The sequence below is a fragment of the Stigmatopora argus genome, chromosome 6 (assembly GCF_051989625.1).
Source record: "Stigmatopora argus isolate UIUO_Sarg chromosome 6, RoL_Sarg_1.0, whole genome shotgun sequence".
NCBI classification, from domain to species: domain Eukaryota; kingdom Metazoa; phylum Chordata; class Actinopteri; order Syngnathiformes; family Syngnathidae; genus Stigmatopora; species Stigmatopora argus.
The window spans coordinates 20,791,301-20,809,330 of record NC_135392.1 but is presented as its reverse complement, the minus strand read 5'-3'; the positions used below and the strand labels follow the sequence as shown (position 1 = coordinate 20,809,330).

The following is an 18,030-nucleotide window of genomic DNA, read 5'->3' as shown; positions in this document are numbered from 1 at the left end:
GATCCAGGGCAAAACGATTAAACGTCCTCGGAGCCAGCTGCAGGGGAAAGTGTCCTTCGGTAACAATTATACTAAGCGTTTGTCAAGTTTATAATGATTAATATTTCACATATACATATAATGATTAATATTCCACACATACATATAATGATTAATATTTCTTCGTTGTACGCACATATATAATAGTACCCAAAATAACTCCAACATTCCCCCTTTTATTATATGTTTGCACATGATCTCCTCAATAAGACTTCCTTTTGGCTTTATTCTATTAATTCATTTTATGGCAAATACAAATGGGGGAAATGTCCATTGGCTGGTATAATTTTACCCGCATAGTCCCTACTCGCATGGCTGGTCTGAAAAAGAAAGAACAAAATCATTTTCGCCCAATTCGTTCTCGGAATTATCATACTCCTGGAATGCATTGCTCTCTTCAGTACGTTTCATAAGCAGAGGATATAATTCGTGTAATTTAGAATGTGTAGGGGCAATCGCAGTGGTTATAAATCAGCTTAGCAAGGAGCGTATGCAGGGGATAAGACAACACCCACACAATGTCAAGGTAGTAGCAAAAATGGCTACTGAAAAAACAACAGATAGGGCCAAATCCTTGTATTTACCAAAGGTCTTATCCCACCAGTGTCCAAGCAGATAATTCTACTCCAGGATGCTTTTTCATATTGTGGTTTAGGGTCTGCAGGCCTTCAACGGCCCAGGTTAGGGACCCATTGGGGGACGTGTTGTTGAGTGCAACATTTTCAAACATTACATACGCCCCCTGCTCCATCAAGAAGCATGTCAACCGCTATGCAATGATTAGTATTTCTTCGTTGTACGCACATATATAATAGTACCCAAAATAACTCCAACAGTTGTCTGTCTCCTGGTGCTAAATGACTTGCAGACGACCTGATTCTGGGTCGGGGTTTCGTACATAGCAGAGCAGCCCCTCGTTGCGATCTACTGAATGCCACCAATTCAGCATTTGCCTATAGTTAGCTAGAAGACTGCTCGAAAGCTCCCTCCCAGGCCTACCAACATTTTTAAACTTAAATATCCATGTTGCTTTTTCGAAAAGTTTGTAAATCACAATATATTGTAACTGTAATTGTTTCTATCTTTTTCCTCTTTCAACTTTTCTCATTTTAGGTGCTACAAGGAGGAGGTCTGGAATCACCTACTAAGCCAAAAGGCCGTCCAAAAAAGAATTCTATTCTAAGCAGTGAGCAGCTCTTTGAGCCAAAAAGATTTATTCCTGCCAGGGGGTGTCTGTCCGAGGGCTCCACATCTCACTTTGAGACCAATAAGCATTAAGAAATTAAATTACTCAATAAAGCCAAGCCATACATACACAAGATAATTTAATTTGAATGGTATGATAAATAAGAACAGTGGCTTATCTGAAGGTGAATTTTATTTCATACCTTCTCAAACATATATTTTAGGCAACCTGAGCTATACATCACCAGAGTACACTAATCCTTGACTTCAATCACTCCCCAGGTGAATCTGAGGGTGGAGAAGTGGGCAAAAAATTGCAGTTAGTTTATACATTCGTATTTGTGGTATTTTATCTATGGTCGCGGGTAAACTGGATTGGATTGGAACTTTATTTCATCCCGTATTCGGGAAATTTCCTTGGTTGCAGTAGCAAGCACAGACCAAGCCACGCGACTGGGTGGGGTCGAGTTGCAAAGGTCGCAAAACAACAAAGCAAAAGCACAAAGTAAAAGGCAAAGTATATGGGAAGTATAAAGAAAGGTAGAAAACCAGCAAAAACACAAAACAAGCAAGAGCGGACAGAGCTACCACTACCGGGTGCCACTTGAGCGGTGCCATCTTGGTTGGAAGAGCAAAAACGGATACAGACACAAGAAAAAGTTAGAGTTAGATAACACTGGAACCACACACAGGAAGTCTTCCACAAGGTGGGGAATTTCTGCAGACTTAGACCGAGGTTGAAAATATGCAGAATCACTCTTCCAAGTTATCTGCACACTCCCTCAGTAGCCTGGAGAAGAAGAATCAACAGAAACAAATACACTTCAGATACCCAGTTTCCGGCCTGGAAAGCGTCGACAGCTCTTGCATCTTATCGGAGGTATCTCACTTTTCCCATAATAATAGACGGAATGATTGGTCTTAAGCGTTGCTTCTTCTCCCGGCACTTTTGTCCAGCTCTGGATTTCCTGCGGTATCATGGTGTTGCTCTTTCTGCTGCATTGTTCACAGCTGATTCCATGTGTATGACAGCAGAGGAATGGCTGAATGGTTCCAAAAAGAAACTAGCAGAAAGAAACCAAGCTAATAGAACAAAGAAAGTTATAAAAAACATTAAAGTAAAAAGTATACATTACAAAGTAAAGTAAAAAGGAATTAAGAAATATTAAAATGTAATTAAAAAAAAGATAGAAAGACTGTAAAACCCAAAAAACGAATAAGAGCGGACAGAGCTACTGCCACCGGCTGCTGCCTGACGGCGCCAACTTTGCATTATACGACGTTTACTACTGGACAATTTGATACTGGACCATTTGCTACCTGCTAGCCGGTCAAATTTTGACATATATTTGGTCTCACCTTCACCATTTTGAGTTTCATCTGACCAAACAGTTTATAGGAAAGTGCGAGAAAACATGCACATGATCACAATTAGTGTACTTCAGTATTGCAATACATTTATTTTGCTTTGAATTGGATTGGATTGGATAACTTTATTCATCCCGTATTCAGGAAATTTCATTTACACAGTAGCAAGAGGGTGAGAATGCAGATACAGGAAAGGAATTTTAGACATAAATTGATTGGTAATAAGTTCATAAATAAATAAAAACATGAATGAATAAATAAGCGTGTTGCTGAAATATATATATATATATATATATATACACACGCATACATACATATACATATACCATACATACATATACATATACGCATACATACATATACGCATACATACATATACATATACGCATACATACATATACGCAAACATACATATGTACCGTATTTTCACGACTATTCAGCGCATCGTATTTTTAGCCGGTGTCAATAACGAGTGCTATTTCTGTATTTTACACACACAAAGGACGCACTGTTCTTTTAGACGCAGGCATGGCATGGCATATATATATATATATATATATATATATATATATATATATATATATATATATATATATAATTTATGGATGATTATCAAACCGTAATAGCGCTGTCTACGGAAGCAGCCCCAGACGCTATTTCCGGTGCGCAGTGACTGCTGGGATATATAGTCCTTTTGTCAGTACACCCAGGTTGACGGCTGTGATAACTTTGCACTAATAGTATCAATGTACTAAAACGGCGGACACACTAATTTGGTGCTACATGCACCAAATGCACGCTACACCCGCACGCTAAAAACAAATTTTTAAAAAGGCAACGGTGGCAAGACTAAGTTCGGTTGTACCGTATTTTCACGACTATTCGGCGCATCGTATTTTTAGCCGCAGTGTCAATAACGAGTGCTATCTCTGTATTTTACACACACAAAGGACGCACCGTTTTTTTAGACGCATATATATTATATATGGATGAACATCGAAACGCAATAGCGCTGGCTACCGGAAGCAGCCTATTTCCGGGTTCCGGTGCGCAGTGACTGCTGGGATATATAGTTCTTGCACGCTACACCCACACGCTAAAAACACGTTTTTAAAAAGGCAATGGAAGCAAAACTGAGTTCGGTTGTACTTTATTTAGACATTTTACAACTCACCTGCTACTTGGACTATCCTCTTCAATCTGCTGCTGGATAAAGGACTTCTTGACCAACCGACCACAGACTGTTAGACTTGGTCCCCACCTCTCTTCCTCCATTACACTAAGCACTGGCTCCCCTCAAGGCTGTGTACTGAGTCCTCTTCTGTACTCCCTGTACACCTACGACTGTACACCCACCCACCAGTCTAACGCCATCATCAAATTCGCTGACGACACCACTGTGGTCGGACTCATCTCAGGAGGGGATGAGTCGGCTTACAGAGATGAGGTGAACAATTTGTCTTCGTGGTGCTCGGTGAACAATCTCACACTGAACACCACGAAAACTAAAGAAATAATCTTGGACTTTCGCAAACACGGCACAGATCTGGCCCCACTCCTCATAAATGGAGAATGTGTAGACAGGGTCCAGTCCTTTAAATTCCTGGGGGTCCACGTCACGGACAAGCTCTCATGGTCTACAAACACCACGGCAGTGGTGAAGAAGGCTCAGACACGACTCCATTTCCTCAGGGTACTTAGGAAGAACAACTTGGGCTCCAATCTTCTGAGAACCTTCTATAGAACCACTGTAGAGAGCATCCTGGCGTACGGCATCACAGTGTGGTACGCTGGAAGCACGGCGGCAGACAAAAAGGCCATGCAGAAAGTGATTAACACTGCCCAGAGGATTGTCGGCTGCTTTCTGCCCTCACTTGAAGACATTGCCAGCCCGCGTTACCTCAGCAGAGCCAAGAACATCATAGGGGACCCTTACCACCCTGGTCACTATCTGTTCCAGCTGCTGCCCTCTGGCAGACGCTATAGGTCCCACAAGGCTCGGACAAATAGGCTTAAGGACAGTTTTTCCCCACATCCATCAGACATCTAAACTCGCGCTAACATACCACACATTCCCTTCTGCGGCATATGAATAGATGTTTGGTTGGTGATCTGCCTCCTACTAGCTGACTTGAAGGAAGGTAAGTGGCAGACAGGCAGGTAAGTGTCAGACAGTGTGCGGTAATCGAGAGGTAAGCGACCTGTATCCACAACAGCGGAATGACTAATTACAAGTCCGTAACTTACACTTATTTAGGTCTTTTGCCGATTAAACGTAGCTTATGGAGAAGCACCATCAATTTCGTCACACGCAGTTTCTGCGTGTGATGACAAGTAGGCTTTTTTTGTGTTGTGGTAATTACGACATGGCCTATGTCCGATTATTATCATCACCCACAAATCCCTCAAAGTCCTCATTTTCTGTGTCCGAATTAAACAATTGCCCAAACGAGCCTTCCAAAAAGCCGGGTCCCCTCTCTTCGTTCTCAGAGTCACTGTCATTTCCATGTGGCTCCTTAGAAATGATGCCGGCTTTGGCAAAAGCTCGAACAACCGTGCAAGTAGACACATTCGCCCAGGCGGCCACAATCCATTCACAAATCGTAGCGTAAGAAGCCCTGCGCTGCCTGCCACTTTTCGTGAAGTCAGGCATTGCATATATATATTATTTATGGATGATTATCGAACTGTAATAGCGCTGTCTACGAAAGCAGCCCCAGACACTATTTCCGGTGCGCAGTGACTGCTGGGATATATAGTCATTTTGTCAATACACCCAGGTTGACGGCTGTGATAACTTTGCACTAATAGTATCAATATACTCCAACGGCGAAAACACTAATTTGGTGCTACATGCACCAAATGCACGCTACACCCGCACGCTAAAAACACGTTTTTAAAAAGGCAACGGAAGCAAGACTGAGTTCGGTTGTACTTTATTTAGCCATTTTACAATGTACTCACGTCATCTTCACCCACAAAACCATCAAAGTCCTAATTTTCTGTGTCCGAATTGAACAATTGTCCATCGAAAACGCTGAGTTTAATACGTTCGTCCAGGCAGCCACAATTCATTCGCAAATGGTAGCTAGCTAGTAGCTAGCGTAACTATTCCAAGGCTGTCTTCCATGCTTCGCAACTGTGTTGATGCCGATCGCCAGGCCACAATCCATTCGCAAATAGTAGCTAGCTAGTGTTGATGCCGATCGGCAGGCCACAATCCATTGGGTGTATTGACAAAAAAAACGATATCCCAGCAGTCACTGCGCAGTACTTTATCTACGGGAAAATAGTTAAGTCGGGGGGTGCTTGCCATATTGTCCTATCGACTGATTTATTTTATTTTATCGTGATAACAATTTTAGTATTGGTCCATATATAAAGTGCACTGGATTATAAGGTGCACTGTCTATTTTGGAGAAAATTTCAGACTTTTATGTGCACCTTATAGTCGTGAAAATACGGTAATTTATTTAGCCATTTTACAATATACTCATGTCATCAACACCCACAAAACCATCCAAGTCCTCATTTTCTGTGTCCGAATTGAACAATTGTCCATCGAAAACGCTGAGTTTAATACGTTCGTCCAGGCAGCCACAATCCATTCGCAAATAGTAGCTAGCTAGTAGCTAGCGTAACTACTCCAAGACTGTCTTCCATGGTTCGCAACTGTGTTGATGCCGATCGCCAGGCCACAATCCATTTGCAAATAGTAGCTAGCTCAGGGTTGGGCAAACTTTTCGGCCCGGGGGCCACATTGACTTTAAAAATTTGACAGGCGGGCCGGGTCAGCACAAGATACGATACATATAAAAAACTGGATCCGTTAACAGTACATATGAAACATAAACAGAAAAAAAAGGACTAAAGTATGATACTCATTACTCATGCGGGATTTATGGGGTGCTTTCTTGGTTTTCATCAGACTAAAGGTCTGTTCACACACATATGTAGAGCCAAATAACACCAGAATCCTCTGTGCCATCTTCTGGATGTTTGGAAATTTGGCTGCACTTAATGAAGCCTAAAACTCAGAGACTTTCAGGGAGTTGAACTTTTCACATTGGAGATCAATCAGTTCCAACTGCAACTCCTGTGGAACCGTTTCCGAGTCTTGTGAGAAAGGACATGACACCAGCTGTCAATTTTTCCAAAATCACAAAACCGACGGCAGAATTGCTCATGCAGGTCATCCAATGATTTCCTGTATTTTGACCGCATAAAAAAAAAATTAAAAAAAAAAATTAAAACAAATTATAAGCATTTGGACAACGTCGGCGGGCCGGATTAAAAGGTCTAACGGGCCGTATATGGCCCGCAGGCCGTAGTTTGCCCATGTCTGAGCTAGCTAGTGTTGATGCCGATCGCCAGGCCAAAATCAATTTGTAAATAGTAGCTAACTAGTGTTGATGCCGATCTCCAGGCCACAATCCATTCGCAAATAGTGGCTAGCTAGTGTTGATGCCGATCGCCAGGCCACAATCCATACGCAAATAGTAGCTAGCTAGTGTTGATGCCGATCGCAAGGCCACAATCCATTCGCAAATAGTAGCCAGCTAGTGTTGATACCGATCGCCAGGCCACAATCCATTCGCAAATAGTAGCTAGCTAGTGTTGATGCCGATCGCCAGGCCACAATCCATTCGCAAATAGTAGCTAGCTAGTGTTGATGCCGATCACCAGGCCACAATCCATTGGGTGTATTGACAAAAAAAACTATATCCCAGCAGTCACTGCGCAGTACTTTATCTACGGGAAAATAGTACAGACGGGGGTTGCTTGCCGTAGTTGTCCTATCGACTGATTTGTTTTATTTTATCGTGATAACAATTTTAGTATTGGTCCATATATAAAACGCACTGCATTATAAGGCGCCCTGTATATTTTGGAGAAAATTTAAGACTTTTATGTGCGCCTTATAGTCGTGAAAATACGGTATATATATATATATATATATATATATATATATATATATATATATATATACGCATACATACATATACATAGATATATATAAATATATATATACATACATACACATAGATGTCCCTCTCCGTGCTCCCGCATCCCCAACAGACCACTGCATAAAACACTGTAAATGCCACCACAGTGTCGTAAAAGATCCTCAGCAGTGTCCTGCACACTCCAAAGGATCGTAGTGTCCTCAGTAGGTAGATGCGCCTCTGGCCCCTTTTATACAGGGCATCTATGTTTGTGGACCAGTCTAGTTTGTTGTTGAGGTGAACACCCAGGTACTTAAAATTATCCACGATTTCAATGTCTGTACCCTGGATGTGAATCTGTTAAAGAACTGATTCAGTTCATTGGCCCAATCCCTGTCTCCGAACTCCGGATCTCTCTCACTGTTGCCTCCATGGCCAGAAATGGTCTTCAAGCCCCTCCAGACCTCTTTGGAGTTGGTTTTCTAACTTCATCTTGTAGATGGCCTTTCCCTTCCTTATCTCTCTCTTCAGCTCCTTCTGGACCATTTTCAGACTATCTTTCTCCACAGACCTAAAGCCCTCTTCTTCTTGTTCAGGAGGGCCCTTAGATCCCGGGTGACCCACGGCTTATTGTTGGAGAAACAACGGACATTTTTGGAGGGTAGAGTGTTCTCAACACAGAAGTTGATATAATCTGTGATGCATTGGGTCAAGCTGTCAATGTCTTTCCCATGTGAATTGCACAGCACCTCCCAGTCAGTAGTCTCAAAAAAGTCCCTCAGTACCATGCTGGTCTCCTCAGTCCATCTTTGTATGATCCTCGTGGTAGGTTTTTTTCTCCTCACCATAGGGATGTAGGTAGGGATCAGATGGACCAGGTTGTGGTCTGAGCGGCCCAGTGGGGGCAAGGGGACTGAGCTGTATGCCTCCTTTGTGTTGGCCGGTCTTTGGTCGCCCGGTCTTTTGGTTGCCCGGAAGGTTATTGATGATTACCATTTAAATCGTTGCTCAAATTCCTGCGAATTATTATTTAGCCATACTTAATGCCCTATTAATTATTAGGCTAAAGAAAAGCTCAAAATTTCCCGTACTTTTATTGTTTTTTGTTGGAGAACTTGTTAAGACCCTGACTGACGTACCTTCCTAAGGAGACAACCCATGTACATACAAACTCTTATACACTCACACGTCGGCTCAGTGAAACTGCTCAGGGCCATTGTTGGCTTTTATTGATGCGTAGACCGTGTTGTTTTACCTTGTTTTGTCGCCGGTCTTTTGGTCGCCTGTCTTTTGGTCGCCGGTCTTTTGGTCGCCCGTTGTTTGGGTCCGAGCGACCAAAAGACCGTGACCAAAAGACCGTGACCAAAAGACCGTGACCAAAAGACCGTCAACCAAAAGACCAATCGACCGCACACGAGCAGGTCCAGAGTTTTTTGTTCCCTGGTGTGGCGCTTCACATACTGAATGAAGGTGGGGAGAGTAGAAGCCAAGGAAGCATGGTTAAAATCACCGGAGATAAGAAGGAGAGACTGGGGGTGTGACGTCTGCAGCCGCGACACAGTAGCGTGAAGCAGCTCGCAAGCGACTGCCGCATCGGCGGAATGAGGTATATAGGCAGTTATTACAATAACGTGGGTACTTGGATGATTCGCCTAAAAACGTTTCGCCGACGGACGTTTGACAGACGGACTGGTCGCCGAATGGACGTTCCACCGAACGTTCATCCGGCCGAACGGAGGTTTCGCCGAAATGGGATTCGCGCGCTCGCCCCGCCCCCGGATCGTGTGTGTACAAGTTTTTCAACCTCGGCCCGCGGGCCATATATGGCCCGTTAGGATTTTTAATCCGGCCCGCCGCCGGCGTTGTCCAAATTATAGTAAAAATCAATGATTCATTTCCCTTTGCCGCTCATCACTCTCAATTTATTAGTCTACCGTCAATGGCAGCCCAGGAATAAGCACTCTTGGGCGGGCATGTCAGCCCGGGAATAAGCACTCTTGGGCGGGCATGTCAGCCCGGGAATAAGCACTCTTGGGCGGGCAGATGTAGCAGAACCGAGCCGTGAAATGACAGCAATCGGGTCAAATCCATCTTAAAACAGCATTTAATGATTAAATACAAATACTGGAGCTCTTTGGACATTAGAACAGAGCCCAGGGAAGTTAATTCCTCGGTAAAATGTCTCGATGATGTCGCGATAAGGCAAAAAAACGTCTATATACGTCCATTAGCCATCGGCTCAAAATGCTCTCAAATTCGGTCAAATCCAGCCGAAAACAGCGTTTAATGATTAAATACTAATACTGGAGCTCTTTGGACATTAGAACCGAGCCCAGGGAAGTTAATTCCTCGGTAGAATGTCGCGATAAGGCAAAAAAAACGTCTATATACGTCCATTCGCCATCGGCTCAAAATGCTCTCAAATTCGGTCAAATCCAGCCGAAAACAGGATTTAATCATTAAATACAAATACTGGAGCTCTTTGGACATTAGAACCGAGCCGAGGGAAGTTAATTCCTCGGTAAACTGTCGCGATGATGTCGCGATAAGGCAAAAAAACGTCCATTCGCCATCGGCTCAAAATGCTCTCAAATTCGGTCAAATCCAGCCGAAAACATCGTTTAATGATTAAATACAAATACTAGTATTTGTATTTGCGACATCAAATGTCAGATAGGCACTGGGAAAACACTGTTGATGTACTTTGTACTCATACTTTGAAAAAAAATCTGGAGCTCGAGACTTCAGCGGGGCTTCAGCAACCCATATCCGCCCATGTGTCACTATCCTCGGATATGCCATGGGGAAAACACTGTTGATGTGTGTGGTGCTCACACTTAGAAAAATTTATGGAGCTCAGGATTTTAGCGGGACATCAGCCAACCCAATCCGCTCATGTGTCATTATCCTCGGATACGCTCGGGAAAAAACCCTGCCGATGTGTGTGGTGCTCACGCTTAGAAAAAAATTATGGTGCTCAGGATTCCAGCGGGGCATGTGTCACCCCTATCCGCCCACAGAGCACTGTGCTTGGTGAAAAACCCCCTCCAATGTGTGTGGAGCTCAAATTTGAAAAATTTCTGGAGCTGCAGAAATTCAGCGGGGCGTCGTCCAACCCAGTCCGCTCACGGTGCACTATTCTCGGATAGGCTCGGGGGGAACCCCCGCCGATTTTTAAAGTGCTCAAACTCGGGAAATATATGGAGCTTGATAATGAAACTCAGCATGTGTCATTAAAATCCGCCCACAAAGCACTGTTCCCGGGGAGAAATCCCTCCGATGACCGTAGGGATATGATTTACCTACTTGGCGGGCCGGATTAAAAATCCTAACGGGCCGTATATGGCCCGCGGGTCGAGGTTGAAAAACTTGTACACACAAAATCCGGTGGCGGGGCGAGCGCACGAATCCGGTTTCGGCGAAACCTCCGTTCGGTGGAAGGTCCATTCGGCGACCTGTCCGTCTGTCAAACGTCCGTCGGCGAAACGTCTTTAGGCGAATCATCCGGTCACGAATAACGTGAGAGAACTCCCGGGGATGTGAAACGGCCTGATGCTAACAGCTACTAGCTCGATATCTCAAGTGCAAAGTTGCTCCTTCACCGTAATATGCCCGGGGCTATACCATCTGCTATTAATATAAACAGTTAGTCCCCCACCTTTCTTCCTACCGCTCTCCTCAGGATTTCTGTCCACCCTCACCAGCTGAAAACCATTCAAGCAAACGAGAGAGTGCTGTTAGTTCATTCAGCCAGGTCTCCGTGAAGCACATAATACAGATTTTCCGAAATTGTCGTTGTAGACGAAAAATGCAACGCTCTACTCCAAGCCACTCCTAGATGACCGAGCTTCTCACCTTATCTCTAAGAGAGAGTCGGGACATTCTGTGGAGGAAACTCATTTCAGCCGCTTGTATCCGGTAGGAACGTAGATTGACCGGTAAATAGAGAGCCTCACCTTTTGGCTCAGCTCCTTCTTCACCACGACAGACCAGCGCAGAGTCCGCATCACTGCAGACGCTGCACCGATCCACCTGTCGATCTCCTGTTGCATTCTTCCCTCACTCATGAACAAGACCCCAAGGTATTTAAACTCCTCCACCTGGGGAAGGACGTGGTCCCTGACCCGGAGAGAGCATAACACCTTTTTCCAGCTGAAAACCATGGTCTCAGATTTGGAGGTGCTGATTCTCATCCCGACTGCTTCACATTCGGTTGCGAATCGTTCAAGCGTGAGTTGGAGATCACGGCCTGATGTACCAACAGAACCACATCATCTGCAAAAATAGAGGATGCAATACTGAGGCTGCCAAACCGGACCCCTCAACACCACGGCTGCGCCTAGATATTCTATCCATAAAAGTGATGAACAGAATCGGTGACATAGGGCAGCCCTGGTGGAGTCCAACCCCCACGAGAAACGGATCCGACTTACTGCCGGCTACGCAGACCAGACTCTGACACCGGTCATACAGGGACCGGACCCCGCGTAACAGGGGTTCTGGATCCCCTCACTCCCGGGGAGTACCCCCTACAAGACTCCCCGGGGGACACTTCTCCAAGTTGACATAGCACATGTAGATTGGTTGGGCGAATTCCCATGCCCCCCAAGGACTCTGGTGACGGTATAGAGCTTTTCAAGCTATGCAGTGATATTCATGACGAGAGGGAGGGGAATCTTTTAATATGGATAAAAGAAAAACAGTTGGCGGAATCTGCAAGGACTTGAAAGTAAAGCAAGCAGTTGAGAAGGGGATACTTCTTACAGAATTTACTCGCATATAAGCCGCTTTTGTCGGTAAAAAATGATGACTGAATCGAGGGTACGGCTTATATGCGCATAAAAACACGACATGCAAAAAAAATTGCAACTTGACGGCGCTGTGACATGATGACATCCCGACAAAATGGCGCCGTTGCGTCATGACGCAATGCGTGACATCACGACACAAGCGAATGCGGCTGATGCTTTCATTTATTTCAAAATAGAGAAAAGATAAACCGCTAAACAACATTTATTTCAAGGTCTTTGAATAAAATTCAAGAAAAAAACGTACATATCTTGCATAAAACGTGAAAAAACTATATCTTTATCATTTGTCTATTTTGAAATAAATGACCATATCGGCCGCATTCGCTTGCGTCATGACGTTACGGCGCCATTGCGTCATGACGTTACGGCGCCATTGCGTCATGACGTTACGGCGCCATTGCGTCATGACGTTACGGCGCCATTGCGTCATGACGTCATCGTGCCATGGCGTTGTCAACTTGAAGTTTCGAGTATGCCGTGTTTATATGCGCATATAAGCCGTACCCTTGATTCAGTCATAATTTTTTGTCCGACAAAAGCGGGTTATATGCGAGTAAATACAAGTACCTCCTTGTTTGCCTCGCCTGACCTCCGACCTCTTGTTTTGTTCCCAGGACCCTGACCACGCTCACGACCACGGACCACGACCTCAATCTCGACCACGGACCACGACCACAATCTCGACCACATGGATTTTACCTTCATTCAGGACCCCTCTATGGACCAATTGGCTACCTACCTCCACACTATGAATAACGACATGGCTACGCTACTCCGTCTGTGCCTTTGCCCGTCTTTGGAACGTTTTCAATAAATAGAAAGTCCCACGTCCAGCTTGTGCATTTGCCTGATTTGGGGTCCTCCACCCACGATCATAACACAGAGGGTCGGAATGAAGTAATTTGTATTTTGTTATTTGAAATGGGAAAAATGTATTTGAGATACGAGTAAATTGATATTCGAGCTCGCATTTAGCTTGTATACCAAGGTACTACTGTATAATAAATGTCATTACTTAAAATTCCAGACATGTCTAATTCATTCAAATACAGTAAAACGTCTTCGAAATCGAATTGTTAATGCCTGATCAATTGTGATTTTGGTGATTGCCCCCTGGTTTATGTTCCTTCACTAATTATGCTTCTCTTGTTTTGTGCCATTTCGTCATCCGGCTTAAAACAAATGTATTTATACTAACATACAGGAACAGGTAACCCCCAGAAAACACACACTTATATTCCATGTTCTACTTCCTCAAAAGGGTCACTGGAGCTGACTTTGGCCTAAAAGTGACCCTAAACTACCAGCAGACAGTCAGGACACACGCAAAAATGTATATATTATTATTCTTGCGTGTGCGCATGTGTGTGTGTGTGGGGAGGAGTGTAGAGCAGCATTTTACATTGAATTAGTATATTTCGTTCCACAATCTTTAATACTAGCAATTATAAACCCTTTAAAAAGGATAAGCGATGCAATGCCTGGGAGCATTTAACTTAGAAAAACATGTTTTTTTTACTATGTAATGCTTTTGGTTTAGTTAGGTTTGGTGTTGCAGCGTCATTTTAATGGCTTAATAAATAATTCTCTTATATTTTTGCTCTTTATTTGCATACATGCAGACAGACAGATGGACAGACGGACAGACATACATAGATACCAGTGGCCGGCCGTCAGGGCCTTCAAGGCCTTCTCTGCTGGCCTAAGAAATATCTGAATCATATTATATTTTGTCCATCAATACTTATTATTCCAAATGGTCTGTTAGCTTCCTTTCATTGCTTTCCCCCCTGGTTGCACTGCTTCCAGATGTGTGTTTTCATATTGAACCATTTAACCAATCACATTTCAGCCATTATTTGTTGCCAGATCAGATCTGCCTCAAAGCCTTCACAATCAGTTCTTGCGGGCTCTGCTGCATTAAACTAGACTGTTGCTTTTAACCAATCAGATTTCGAGTTGGCAACCCCACAATGATTTTTCATAGGCGTTAGCATTTTGCTGGCTGGGACATGTCATTTCTTTCACAAACTATGATTGGCTAGTAGGCGGGCCAAAGCAGTACCCGAGGCAGCCGAGATCGCAAACTCCACCCACAATGGCCGACAGTAGCAAAAACAAATGGATTCTGTTTGATCACAAAGCTATTTTCCAGACGGACTTTTCCAGAAAAAAAATGGACATCATTAAGAAAGGGCGGTCAACCCAAGCTAGCAAGCCTGTTACAGCCGAGAAAATGGTGTGTGCTGGACTTTCAGTGCGCTAACTTAGCTGCACCACCAAATAGAATATTGTTGTGTTGATTTAAAGCCATTTTCAAAACGGACTATGCCGGAAATATGACAGGACAGGCTCGACTTTCATAATTAGCTTCGATGGCGATAGGAAAGAAGGAAGAAAGAAAGGAGGATGGATATTGTGTAAAAAGGATTTTTGGTGAGTAAAATATGGCTATATTCCTAAATAATATTTCAATTTTGGGCCAAGTTCTGATATCTGAAAAGCTCCAGTGTTTGTATTTAATCACAAAATGCTGCTAGGAAGTGGATTTTACCCCAGTTTAATTTTTGGCGTTTCACCAGTGACGTCCATCGCTGTCTTTTCCCGGGAAAAATCACCCCCCTGGCCTGGCTGTAATGTCTCAAAAGCTCCAGTATTTGTATTCAATCAATAAATGATGCTAGGAAGTGTATTTTACCTAATTTTAGTGCATTTTTTGTCATTTCACGGTATGGACGTATCGACGTTCATCGCTGTCTTTTTACCGGGAAAATGATACTCCGGGCCCGGTTCTGATGTCTAAAAAGCTCCAGTATTTGTATTTAATCAATAAATGCTGTTTTCGGCTGGATTTTACCCCATTTTCGGGCAATGTTTGCCCGTACGCCATTGACGTTCATCGCTGTCTTTTCCCGGGAAATCACCCCCTGGCCTGGTTTTAATGTCTGAAAAGCTCCAGTATTTGTATTTAATCATGAAATGCTGCTAGTAAAAGGATTTTACCCCATTTTTGTGCATTAATGTATTGATTATTTTTTTATGTGTCACAGCTGTAGTTGCAGTAGAGGTTTTATAGCCATAAAATAGTTTTTGAGGGTTGGATTGATACGTTGAAGGCGCTACCAGAAAATCCACCGACCGCCACTGATAGATACATATATTTTTGCATACATATTTAATTCAAAAATTGTATACTTTTATAGTTTTAAAAGGGGTTAGGGCAGGGGTACTCAGAGTTTTTTGCTCCAGTTGTTGCCAAGGAACTGAGGTCAGATGGAGAGCATCTGAGACATTTCCAACAAAGCGCACCAAATTGAAAAAGAAAATGCTTAAGAAGCAGCTCTGAAAGGTTGTGAATGTTGTCGAAGGCTGTCGGCACCTTACGTTGATCCTGATGATTTCTTAATGATTGTTAAATGAGTCAGATATGCACGTTCAAATCAAGGACGAGTATTGTGGTTGCACATTGCAACATCGCGGTAAAACAATATGTTGTTCAGGCCTGAAGGAAACTAAGAGACAAGATCAAATCTTACTCTCAGGCTCTACCACGAGAACCTTGGTGATTGATTTAATGAGCATCCCTGGTTTAGAGGGTAGTATTAAAAATTGTGGAACGGTTTATGCTAATTCCATGTAAAATATGCCTCTACTTAAGAATAAATTTCATAAGTAAAGGTACCATCGTAATTTGTATGATAATTCTATTTTTGTGATTTAAGGTTGTGCAATCTGGAGCCCATCCCAACCAACTAGGGGAACCAGCCGAGGGACACCCTGAATCGGTGCCTAGCCAATCGCAGGGCACAAAGAGAACAATTATTCACGCTTGAACACATACCGAGAGGCAATTTAGAGTGTTAAACCAGCCTAATGTGCATGGTTTTGGTAAGATTATTTATTCTTGGGATTGTCGGGTGTTTATGTGTACGTTGGGGGTGAAGGGTCTTGAAGGGTTGTCGACCCAGGGTGTAAAATTAGCCCTGACCATCTCTGCCTACATGACTCAGATAATGTTATGTATTAATTCATTTTCTAAACCGCTTATCCTCACAAGGATTGGATAACTTTATTCATCCCGTATTCGGAAAATTTCATTGTGACAGTAGCAAGAAAAGGCATAGTTATAAGTTAGACAGTACAGTCAAAGGCCACAGAACAACAAAGCAAAAGAAAAAAGCACCAATACATGTTGGACAGACATGCTGGAACCTATCCCAGCTAATTATGGTTACAGGCAGCGGCAACCCTGAATTGGTGGCCAGCCAATCACAGGACACAAGGAGACAGAAAACCATTCACGCTCACACTGCCTAGGAGCAATTTAGTGTGTTAAACCAGCCTACCCTGCAATTTTTTTTGCATGTGGGAGGAAACCAGAGTATCCGGAGAAAACCCATGCAAGCCCGGGGAGAACATGCAAACTCTACGCAGTGAGGACCCACCTGGGATGAAACCCTCAACCGCAGAACTGCGAGGACAACATGTTAATCAATTATTTATATTTTTTAAATACATTTATGTGAACACTCGCGGCCCAGCGGCTGAGTGGTTAGTTAGTGCATAGGCCTCACAGCTCTGGGGTCCTGGGTTCAAATCCAAGTGAGCCCAACTGTTTTTGGTTCTGGAGTTTACATGTTTCCCTGGGCCTGCGTAGGTTTTCTCCAGGTACTCCGGTTTCCTCCCACATTCGAAAAACATGCAAGGTAGGCTGATTGGACCTTCTAAATTGCCCCTAGGTATGGGTGTGAGTGTGAATGGTTGTCCGTCTCTTTGTGCCCTGCGACCGGCTGGCCACCAAATCAGGGTGTCCGCCGCCTCTGGCCCGAAGTCAGTTGAGGATAAAGTGGTTGGGAAAATGAATGAATATATAACCGCTCTGTCAACCTGCCAACAATGATATGTATATGATGTCCAAATAACGATTATTATCATTGTTATTGTTATGATTTTTACGTATTAATTATAATTTTAAGTTAATAAGATATGAAAATATATACAACCAGGAATTAAAATGCTATGTAAAACAAAATCAAATAACATAAATGAATAAAAGCCAAGGCAACACACAAGACATGCACTGCAGAGAAATAAGTACAGTAGTACCTTCCTCTCATCTTTGTTTTTAGAGCACCATTTTGAATTTTTGATTCTTTCGGATCTCCCCTCAGTAATTGTGATATTTATCAGAAAAGCTTGCGTTGTCATAATACGATTTGCACAGATTTTTTGATAACCACACAGGCAATGCACCTTCAACCACTTTGCTGATCCAACTAAAAGTTGGTAAAAAACAAAAAGTAGCGAAATTAATTGTGTTTTGATTGTGGGCAGAGGGCCCCGAAGCAAGCACAATGACAACTGATGGTGGCGGTTTCTCTTTATTGCGATGTACTGTAGGATGTTATTTTCTTTTTTCTGAAAGATTTGGTGAGACAAGTGTCAAAATATAGGCAAGACATTATTGAAGCTTCAATGGCAAGACTCTCGTGCTGACCCCACTTTTTAAAAGCCCTCATTGCCTCCACCCAAATTGGGCGTTAATTTAAATATAAGTGGGTGGGTTTCAGTTACAAAGGAACATGGCTCGTTTGAAATCAAATACTGAAGCATCCTACCATCTGGTGGGAAAATATAATAATAATAATATTATTATTATTATATTTTCCCACCAGATGGTA

The 18,030-nt window shown here is 43.2% G+C and overlaps 1 protein-coding gene across 2 annotated transcripts in view; it reads left to right on the top strand.

Moving 5' to 3' along the window:
• The window catches only part of barx1 (BARX homeobox 1), a 38,012-nt gene extending 24,654 nt beyond the window's left edge, over positions 1-13,358 (top strand). The window contains exons 4-5 of one of the 2 annotated variants that reach the window (XM_077604004.1): positions 1,153-1,225; positions 12,964-13,358. In XM_077604004.1, coding sequence (XP_077460130.1) covers positions 1,153-1,225; positions 12,964-12,971 — 81 coding nt within the window. In that variant the 3' untranslated portion in view covers positions 12,972-13,358. Of the gene's footprint in view, positions 1-1,152; positions 1,498-12,963 lie in introns of those variants that run through there. The other variant, XM_077604002.1, reaches the window with a different exon arrangement.
• Positions 13,359-18,030: the final 4,672 nt, after the last annotated feature.